Raw genomic sequence first — 11,149 nt, 5'->3', positions numbered from 1 at the left:
ATATCCTATCCTATATCCTATATATAAAAAAAAGGTGTGTTAAGTCGATAGTCGAAAATCTCGAAGTATTGTTGTAGCTTTTTCGAGATACTGATTGGCTGTCTCGCTTGTGCGATACGACATGTTTCAGTCGTGTTATTTGCAGCTGTTAAACCATGCGAATTTTTAGAGAGAGCAAATGGCGCGCGCTTGTGTTGTCCGGTTTAGATAAAAAAAATACACGCTACACGTTTTTTAAACTAGTTATACTAAACCATGAGGCCATGGTTTTGGATGAGTGTTTAAGCAGGAAAAACCGGAAATTGCGAAAAAATTGAGATGCGACCTCGCGAAAGAGATCAGTCGATACAAAGAATATGTTTATACCTACGCTCTTAAACTTGTATCGCGTAGTACCGCCAAATTCGAGGTACACGTTAAAATAAAAAGTATACTCAATTATGAGGTACATAAAGATCCACCAAAATAGGAGGGAACATCTTTTTCCCGGTATATTAGCACGAGGTACAAGATATATGAGGTAATAATGAATATATGACGATCAGTTGGAGGTACCGCTCGAGGTACGGTCTATAAATTCACGGTACATTTTTTAGGAGGTACAAGTGGTCCCCGTACGTACCTAAAGTAGTACGAGGTACAATGTAGAGATAGCTTTTGTTATTATCTTCCTTCGTCGTGTCACGCTTGCGTGATCGCGTCGGCTAGAGACACGAGGTGCATATTACATACATTATGGATTCGTTTTGTAATATAGATATTCGTGGCATTTTTCGTGGCCAGTGCCAAGAATTAAATTGCGAATGTACAGAGTACATTCGCAAATTACATAATGTGGATCAATCTTCCGTTTTATGTCCATATTGTGGGCATCCACCAACAAGACATGTTTCTCCTGAAAATAAGACTCCTAATTTCGGAGTACTATCTTTCCTCCTATTTTCGTGTATCTTTATGTACCTCATAATTACGTATACTTTTTATTTTAACGTGTACAACCAATTTTTGGCGGTACACGCTTAAGAGTGTAGTATACCTTTCCACGGTTCCCTAATCTTACGGTCGGTCGTGTCCATCATGTCTCGTAACGCGCCGCTATCAGCGATCCGTTGGACGTTTCCGGCCAGTTCGTTTAGCTTCGATGCATCCGCTCGATTGCATTGTTGTAACAATCGACGGGTGACCTTTTCGTCGCAATGGAGGCCACGCGAGAGTTCGCGATTCCGCTCGAAATCCTAGTCGGGACGCAAATTGGCCACGTGACATTATGGCATTCCCCAAATGACTGTAACACGTTACGGCATTGCTCTCAGCCGTTACATGCATGCACACATAACATCTCCCGTCCCTCCCACTTCATCCTACGCGTCTCGATCTGCCGAACAATGCGCTCAGATCAATGATGAGCTTTCGGAGAACGCTTTCCATGCGTCATACCCGAGGACGCACGCATGTCCCACAACTTTTTCATCCGTACGATATATACCACGTACTCGGCAATCTACGAAATGCGAGCGTCAACCGTTCCGATATGTGTGACAACTCTTTTCATCGGTAACTCAAATAGCTGAATATTTCAATGGAAATTAGCGATATAATGTAACGATGATTACTTAAATTACATGAGCCACTTTAGTAACAAAACGATTCGATAAAGACTCAAATTATTCATACGTGATTTGTATATAACTGTTATGTTATACTTTTCAAGTTAACGAATTTTAATTAATTTCGCGATCTGGAATGTTATCGATCACAAAATCGTCGAAAAAGGTTCAATTTTGAACGTTAGATTAAACAGCTGACTCACAGTTAGAAAATCAATTAAAATGCAAGTAAATATTTTTGTAGTAAAGTCAGTCTTTTTCGTAAAACAAAGGATATTGTTCGATAATTTTTATGCGCATAATTTCTGCCGGGATGATTGAGATTCCTTGTTTCGTAAGTATACTTTTCACACATTTACTTGCGAAGATAATTTGAAAACAATTATAATAATCGCCAGTAAGATGTTAAACATATTAATACTTTTATGAAGAAAATAATTTAACATCTCGCGACTATTTTAAATAATTACTTAATGCTTAATGCTTAATTTGTTCTTTACATACGAGTTCCGACAAAATGCAAAATATCTCCATCATTTTAACATTAATAATACAAATATCCCCGTATTACTATCCTAGAATCGTTGCCCAGAATTATGAAATTCCACCTACGTATTCGTGTTGCGTCGACGGTACAAATGAGTCACGGGACTTGCGCGTAAACTCCCAGAAACAATCTACTTGATGGGGAATTTAATGCGGCAGCTAATGCAGCCGCTCAATTTGTTTGAACTTTTTGAGAGGTACGTATCTCGGGAAGAGACTGCGCGCGGCTCGGCGAATAGTTTGAGGTGCTGCAGGATTATATACAGCGGAATGATATCCCCGGAGACGATTTCGTTACACCGTATCTACATCCGGCTGTAGTATAACTGGGTGATGCGCCATCGTGGCGAGGACGAATTTGCGATTCATGTTCCCGCCGGGGTAGCCGAGAATTCGAGCACGCCAATTCCCTGCGAAGTCATTCGGAAGGCTTCGCAACACCTATTGATTTCGAAATTACTCGGGATCTTGTTCCTCGCGTTCCTGCATTTTAAAGCAAGTCCGACGACCGTACGCGCTCCGAGTGCATCACCGATTCGTCTAACACCGAGCCGTTTTGTAAAGTAACTGACCGTACTAAAGCAAACACTCGATTGAACGCAAATGATCAAATAGTGGAAACCAACGAAATCTTACATTAGTTCTGATTAATGTTGACAGAAATTAACAGGATCTTTCTTTACAACTTATCTGCATAAGTACACGTAGTTTTAATACGTTTACGCCAGTCGATCCGACGTTTATAAATTTAAATTTTATATATTAATTAATTCTAATAAATAGTAAAAAATAACTTGAACAATTTACAGAATTCAAGTTATTAAAATTTTTTTATATAAATTAATTTACATTTTTTGTGTTATGTAAATATTTTATATACATAAATTTAATGAAGATTTTCTATTGCAAGCTTTGCCCGACGTTATCTATTTAAAATAAAATAACGATATAAATTTAAGATAAAAAAAAATCCATTGTCAAAATTAATAAATCGATTACATGAAAAAGAGAAAGTCCGTGTATGTGTGTATACGCCTACATAATACTAGTATTCCGTATTCTAGAAAAAAATTGGCAATTTCTATAATTTGCATTAATTTAATTTTAGAGACATTTGTGCAATAAAGTTTTATAAACGCAAACTTTGCTTGTACAAAGTCCCGTATAAATATCCTATTGTGTTACTTTATTTTCAGTGCAATATAATACTGTGCCATGTTCCATGTCACGCAAATGTCCATTGCAACTTGTTTACCTCTTATATGTACATGCTTTTTGTAAAACGATTTCATTGAAACAGAGTCTGTTGTTTTCTGCGAGTCTTTTTCCCGCCCGCGCAAAGAGCCCGAATTTACGATAATAAATTTTGTGGACTCCTCCGTTTCGACGTTTATGCATTCGGAAACAACAGGGATGTCGCCTTAGCAGCCTTTTAATATTTTACTGCTGTTAGAGCGATCGTTAATATTTCTGGTACACTTGGTTTAAAATCACTGACCCGGAAAGAATACCATCTTTCAACCACCCGCTCATGGTAATTTTATTAATTCCGCCATAAATGTTCCGGCGCTTTTTCGGTGTCGAATACTCTCCGCGTACGAGTGAAAATTCGTACGTCCAGATAACATTCGACTCTGATGCGTTAACAATAGTATTTTCTTTGACTATTTCGTTACTCGATACATCTAGTCGTTGATTAGAATCGACGTATCTGTATCGGCATATCTGTATTGCGCACCTGTCATGAAATCAAATTTTTTTGCAACCATCTCACCAAAAACAATTATAATTATAAACTTGTCAAATGGAATAACAATTTTTCCGATAAACTACGTTTCAATCACGACACAACCCCATCTTTTCATTTTAATATCATTTAGTTAAAACAAAGTTCTAATTTAAACGACTACTATAAATAAATAAAATAAAATTTGTTATTGACTAAGAAAAAAAAATCTACGTATAAAGTATCTTAAATTGCTAATTATGAATTTATTTGGGATAAAAGGGTCGAAGTATCATCGAGTAAAATACGCTTTCGAGTTCGTCGCGTGCGCGAGTCTGAAGTAAATTATGTTCTATTTCGCGGTAACTCTATTTACGTTCCAACAATACTTTGCGTTACGCTAAGTGCGTTAAATTTCGCGAGTATTTTCGCTGGCGATTCCTTAGATGGAAATTCACATAATTGCAGTTATCCTCGTGTAAGCCAATCTAACTTTATAGTAACATATATTTCTGTTACTCAGTCTCCACGATCCAAGTTTAGTAACTTTGTGGAACATTTAACTTTGAAATTGCAATACGCGCCAGTTCACATTAAATACTTTCATCCCCTGTCGTCAATGTACAGCTCGTATATAAAATCCACGTAATTTAAGACTAAAAAGAACTAGAAAGGTATACACGGAGAGAATTTTCTCTTAAAATTTTTCCTGAACATCATGTAATCGTGGAACAACATGGCGTTTTAAAGAACGAGAGTTTTTTTAAATTTTACCATACATTTTACTAGTCAAATGTATACTAAGTATAATTACTAGTAGAGTGTATGATAAAATTAAAAAGGACTCTCATAAAAGTCTTCGAAATGCCACGTTGTCCCACGATTACGTAATCTTCAGGATAAATTTTAAGAAAAATTTCTCTCCGTGTATTTTCAAACTTTCTAATTCAAACTTTCTACTTCAAATCTGTGGTTACGTTTCTCTGAATATATTTCTCTATATCTGTTGTAAGAAGTGAAGCAAGTCTGTGAACGTATTAAAATTAATTTCCCGTTTTATAGCTTCTGAATACATTAATCCGCTTTGGACGGCAAATTAAAGAGCATTATCACTGATCCAATTGCGGTTACGTGAATCTCTCTCACATAAAGAATAATAATCGAGGTCAAGGCGGTTTTAGTGCAAGTATCAACGGGCAAGATACTGAATACACGTGTCGAGAGGAGATACCGGACTCTCCTTTGTAGACGCCATCGAGGTAGTCGGTTGATTGAAGTGACCGCAATAGTCTGCGGCAGTGTTCAATTTGTCGGGGCAGGTTCTGAACATTCTCTTTGGTCACATAAAATCTGTACAATCGCGGCTAAACCATATCGCAGGCGGGTCCTGAAACAATCCTGGGCATAGTTTCCTAATCAGTATCCGGAATATCTACAACATTGCGTAATAATGCGGTTGTGTGGAAGCGCCGCACATCCCAAGTTCGAATTAATATTCATTCAACTGAAACAAACACCGAACCTCTACTAAGAATATCTAGCTCGTAATTAATTGCAGCTAAATACCCAATAATTGAAAGCCATGTCAAATTTTTCTTTACAAAAAGCACAGGGATATATGACCATAGCAAAGACAGAGCGAGAGAAAGAGAGATGAAACTATAAAATCAATCATCATTTATTAACGGTCAGTGATTCGTTAAACGTATTGACTCGTATTTAAGCGTATTAAGCGCACGATTTTCTTCAGAATAACTTACGTTTCTTAAAAATTAAATGTCCGTAAAGTCACAGTGGATAAGATTTTTGTTTGTTCTATTTTTCGCATTCAAACAATCCTAGCAGACTGTTACATTGCGGTGAAACATTTTTCTCTCTCTCTCTCTCTCTCTCTCTCTCTCTCTCTTTCTCATTCTCGTTTAGTTACGCGTCAGAAGGCAGCTTGTTAAACCTCCAAGTATTTGCCCCGGACTGCTCGAAAATTCCAGTGGAGGACTCGATGCCGAGAAAAACAGAGTACGTTGGAACGGGTCCAGATAATAGTGTGCCGCAAGATTCGACAGTCATCGCATCGGGGAAAAACGGGAAGCGCCGTTACTTTTGGCGCAGAATGAAAATTCTTCCGGATTGAAAACAGTTACGTTCCACGAAGCAGAATGGAATTATTGTTCAACTAATTCGTTGCTCCGCGCACTTATGTTCACTTTCAGATTATTAGTTCGTTTGATTTCATTTTATTTTAATGCATTTTCTTTGTTATACCTTTTTAATTGAGATTTATAATCTATAATTTGGGATACAATTTATTTATAAATTATAAAATTGCAAGTGTAACCATATATTTTAATCAAATATATCGTACGCTAATAAGAAATCAATTTCGCATGTGTAAAACATATTATCGTTATATTGCTGCTATAAAATACAAAAATTGCGTAGTCCAGTATAATTCCGCAATCCAACACTGCGGTTCAACTAGTGACAATGTTAGAAGATGAGATGCAGCTATGATCGCGCGCAACTATGGTCCCATTAGCCTACAGGATCGAGCGGGCGCTTGGAGAACGGCCGACAATGAAAAGTTTCAGCGAGACGTTAAATTATGCAAGGGAATGCGGCGAAGTAATGACCGCGTGGATTAACCTCGACCTTAGATGGAGCTTTGGATGGTGGTTTTTGAAAGGGGTGAGGTTAAACGATAAGATCCAATTATCGAGAAACAGTTTATCTCGCGGACGAACGAAAGGATAAGCCGGCGAGAAACTCGGAGCTCACTTTTCTCCACGGAATGGATCGGGACTACGAAAACGTCCGATATATGCCGCGGGAGAAGAAAGGCCAATTGTTAACTCCGTTGATATACGATTTAAAGAATCGCCGAGCTATCGAGACGGAAGTAATTATAAGATTGCTATCGATAGGCATGGAGTAGCCTGTACCATCTAAGGGCTGTCGCACACAAAATTGCATAGCTGCATATGCATAGCACGAGACCGTCTAGACCAATGAGCATGTAATGTAAACCAATATGGCGACTCAATGCTCGATACTCATTGGTTTAGACGGTCTTGTGCTATGCATATGTAGCTATGCAATTTTGTGTGCGACAGGCCTAATAGTTCCGAGAAAACTGAACTAGAGTATATACTTCTATAAACGTGTTATACAATATTATACAGTAAGACATTTTTGTAACGTACGCGTACACAAAAGAGGCAGAAAGATATTCTATCATAATATAAAATTGTTTAGTGTTCCTAAAAGTATTATCTATTACAATCTCGACGATTGTGGGATGCTTGTGGAAAAATTTTCGCAACATCGAGTTGAGAATTATCTTCCGCGCGCGCGTTACCGTGGTTATAAAGTTATCGTTCGTGATACAATGTTATATATTATTTTGTTGTTCCTACCGCTTCTCCTTCGTGCGCTTTTCTGATACAAGGATCAATATCCATGTATTGCCGTACGTTTCGAGGATATATCGAAGTTCATCTTCGTGGATGCTGCCTCCCATGGGACACGGGAATGCAGCTCCCATGTAGCACGGGAGGTAAGCATTCCTCGTGTAAGATGCCGCTCGTAATCAGGATAAGAACGCGGTTTGAACACGGAAAACTCGAAAGCCGATGCTTCACATGACGAGGCTGATAATGCATGAAGAGTACAAACGAGATCGGAAATTTCGTACACGACGGTAGTAAAAATGACGGCAATATACCAGACTAAGCGTTACTGGGGACAATTTCTAGCTTGTATGTCAAGAAGTCACGAGGCTCGCTGCATGCACTCATTCAGCGCATATGTGCGATATTTGTCTTCGAGATATTCTCTTGACATGCGGACACGATGTAAAACAAGGCTTTTCTCAAAGAGAACTGCACTATTTCTTGTTTTCTACCTCCAAGCTTTCACATTTTCCATTTTTCATAAATTCGTATATCTCTATTTCGTGATAAATTTTTCTTATTTTTTGTAATTTATCTCTTCAATTTTATAATCTTAGGTACAATACTAATTAAACGTCATAACAAAAAATTGCTAAAAAATTATAATTAACCATTCACAAAACATCTACGATACGAAGAATTCCATTTGTTATGACATTACATTATTTAATTTTTTTACAATACAAAATTAAAGAATTTTCTGAATAAATTTGTCACAAATCATAGACTTTTCAAATTAAAAATCGTAATTTATACATTACATTTTACAACGTGGAATACCTATATATTCTTCTTTGATCTAGTTTTATTAAAACTTTCTAGATTTTTAGGAAATATGAAACAAATTCTGTTGACAGAGACAATTTCATACACGTTGCGCGCGAAAAACACGAGAAAAATAATTATAGCACGTATCTATGAACATATTTTATAAAAATCTTTTATTTGCGTTCCCAAAAGCAAAATTAAATTTTTTGAATGCACGTTGGTTAGTCATTTCTGTTAACTGGTTCTGACTAATCAATTTCGCATTCAGTTTCCAGTGACAAATGGATTACAACAATCTATGTTTTCATAAGAGTTGACGAGTTTAATTGGCATGCGAGGGCTGATAAAAGCCAACAGAATATTCTAGGATTCCAGTTTTTGGATTGTAATGTTAATCATTTATATGTATACACTGCACTCTCGTAACATATGTCTGAAAAGGTCTCCAAAATTTTTTTTTAATTTGTGAAAACAAGAGAGTTTAGTAAAAATAAATTTTGCAAGTTAGGAATAACACTAGTCCTTACATGTTACGCAATAAAATGTGACAATATAATAACTTTATTAAAAGCCTTGTTAAACAAACGCTTTTATTACGTTGTATAAAATGTTTTAAAACTTGATAGTTTATGTTGCGTAGGCAACGGCGATCCGTTTATAATATTCTTTTAAAGATTTCTCTCTCGGTTCACTTTTTTTATTTCTTCCTTTAATAATACATAAATTTTTGAGCAAAAAAATTTCTCGTAATTTATGATGCTGCTCGACCACATTTCAGTGTGTTCTTTAACACCGTATCATCTGCAAAAAAGCTTGTTCTCAGAAATTTATTATACTAAATTTGTAACAGTCGCGAAAATCTGCGCAAATAGTTTACTTTGCCAACACTGTCCAATTGATTAAATATAACACACTTTGTATGCCATTATTATGCAACTTGCGGACATTTTGAGCAATGAAGGTCCTTTGTCTTCGCAAACCTTGTTAAATACACATACGCTTTTCTGCAGCAATTTTTAATTGCGATATGAAACTGCATAATGAGTTACGAGGCCGCTTCTAACGCATTAATTCGTTTTGCGTCGGACAAATTTCAAATAAAATTCAGGCTTGTATCCACTTTTAAAATACAAGTCTTACATATTTATAATATTAACTCGCAACATTAAAAATTCATATTTTGAAATATTAGATATTTATAACTTGTGTACAAGAGGTCCTCGATTTTTTATTTATCTTTCATTCATTATTTTGCCTGCATTTGCGGATTTGGTAACTTGAAATCTGTTTAGTAATGTAAAACTCTATTATTACGTCCTATCAATATTAAATAATTATTCAGTGAGAACAATCATCCACTACTAAGACTTTTCTTTTTTTTTTCGTCAATGATTACGTATAATAGCTTTTACTTAAACATGCAAAACGCGTTTTGCGCGTGGAAAAAACGAGCTGTTTAACACTCACATTTAATTATTGTTACAGGACGAGAAGAACCAGTTGCTCATCACGAATCTCTGGCTAAAACTGGTAAGTTACCGAGCTTCCTGAAGTTTTCGATTCGGGGGAAATAAAACGAGCCGCGACGTCTTTCCAATTGATAGCTGCCACTTACACGAACCGGCACGAAATGCGCGGGAGATACCTCAGTCATTTTTTAAAGGATCTTTACTGTTCAAGTTAATTGGGTGACTAGTCCTGATAGATTTGTAGTTGTTCCGGGGGTCATCTAATTTACTGTGTTGCACATATATATGTATCGCCCGGTTTTACCGGACCGTTCCAAAATTATTCTCCCGGAATAGTCGCGTCATGCGTATCGAGCGCCATTGTAAAAACATGTGAAACAAAAATATCGTCATAAATACACGTGACGTACTCTAGTTACGCACGATTGCACTTCACCATGCATTGTATTTGTCAATCTTTTTATTTTCCCGTAAGATTGTTGTGACACAATTATGTTTTTTTTTAATTAATCAACAGCTCCGCACGCAGCTTGATCACCTTATGACACGAAAGTATTTGCTGTTTAATTATTCGATCGTTGATGTTGACTTCGAGATAGGGAAGCGTCGGAAAACGTAACCAGGTAACGTAGCGAGGTCGGGCCGGATTTTTATCGGGACCCGAACTATTAATAGAGTCGCCGCAACAGGTTACTCCAGGAGCACGGGAAGCGAGGGTGCGCCCTTATTAGGACTGCGACAGTGTTTTCTTTAAGAGAGAGCGAGAGGAGGGAGGGAGAGAGAAAACGGCTCCCGATCTGTTCGCTGCCGACGCGCGAAAGCGCTCGTCGTTGTTTATTTTTCTCAGCTTATGGAACGGCTTATGCAAGTTCAATCCCGCTCAAGCTCATGCGAGGCTTTGCAACGACCTAAATTCGTCGACGATTGACGATTCTACCGACGATCGTTTTCGGCTGATTGACGGATTGCACCGCATCGGACACGCGAAGCCCTTCGGCGCTCCTGACAACTCCAACAACGTCGCCGATGGCGGAAGGTCGCGATCGTTGCGCTATTGATTGGCCCTAATCTCGCTGAGCGCGACCTTAATCTTTTGACAGTTGCGAATTAATATTCCGGATTTGCTCGACAACTTCCGTTAAATTTATCTTAGCAGCAACACGTTATTATCGTCGTTACATTAACGTCTTGTCGCATCACGTCTGCCGCGTTTTTCATTCTCTGAAACATGCGGATCTATGGTGCCGAAGTAAGCTATGGTTTCGTAATTCTATTCAGAATTTATTAAAAATAAAATATTCAATAAATACTTTTTAACAAAGTGACTTCGTCAACTGCAGTGTAGATATGTAGATGGTTTACAAAAGTTTTTAAAAATTAACAAATTAATAAAATTGGCATGGCTCAAATGTGTTAAGCACAAATTGGAGGAATAAAGGACTACGAGCCGCGACAAAGGTGTTAGTGTCTAAATATTTTATTCTAAATTTGTTGCGAAAAATATCACCTCGGCCAGGATTTGAACCTGGACCTTCCTCTAGCTAGGCGGGCGTCTTAACTAATTCAACCACCGAGGCACATGGC

The 11,149-nt window shown here is 37.4% G+C and overlaps 2 protein-coding genes across 2 annotated transcripts in view; one reads left to right on the top strand and one right to left on the bottom strand.

Moving 5' to 3' along the window:
* LOC105569020 (neuronal acetylcholine receptor subunit alpha-7-like) overlaps positions 1 to 11,149 on the top strand; it is a 218,285-nt gene that overhangs the window by 127,697 nt on the left and 79,439 nt on the right. The window contains exon 3 of the mRNA XM_012025139.1: positions 9,582 to 9,626. Within this exon, the coding sequence (XP_011880529.1) occupies positions 9,582 to 9,626 (45 nt within the window). The remainder of the gene's footprint in view (positions 1 to 9,581; positions 9,627 to 11,149) is intronic.
* LOC105569019 overlaps positions 1 to 11,149 on the bottom strand; it is a 197,893-nt gene that overhangs the window by 142,837 nt on the left and 43,907 nt on the right. The window lies entirely within an intron of this gene.

Source organism: Vollenhovia emeryi, unplaced genomic scaffold (genome assembly GCF_000949405.1).
Source record: "Vollenhovia emeryi isolate VEMERY1.0 unplaced genomic scaffold, V.emery_V1.0 DF939126.1, whole genome shotgun sequence".
Classification (NCBI taxonomy): Eukaryota; Metazoa; Arthropoda; class Insecta; order Hymenoptera; family Formicidae; genus Vollenhovia; species Vollenhovia emeryi.
This window is presented reverse-complemented; position numbering and strand designations above follow the sequence as displayed.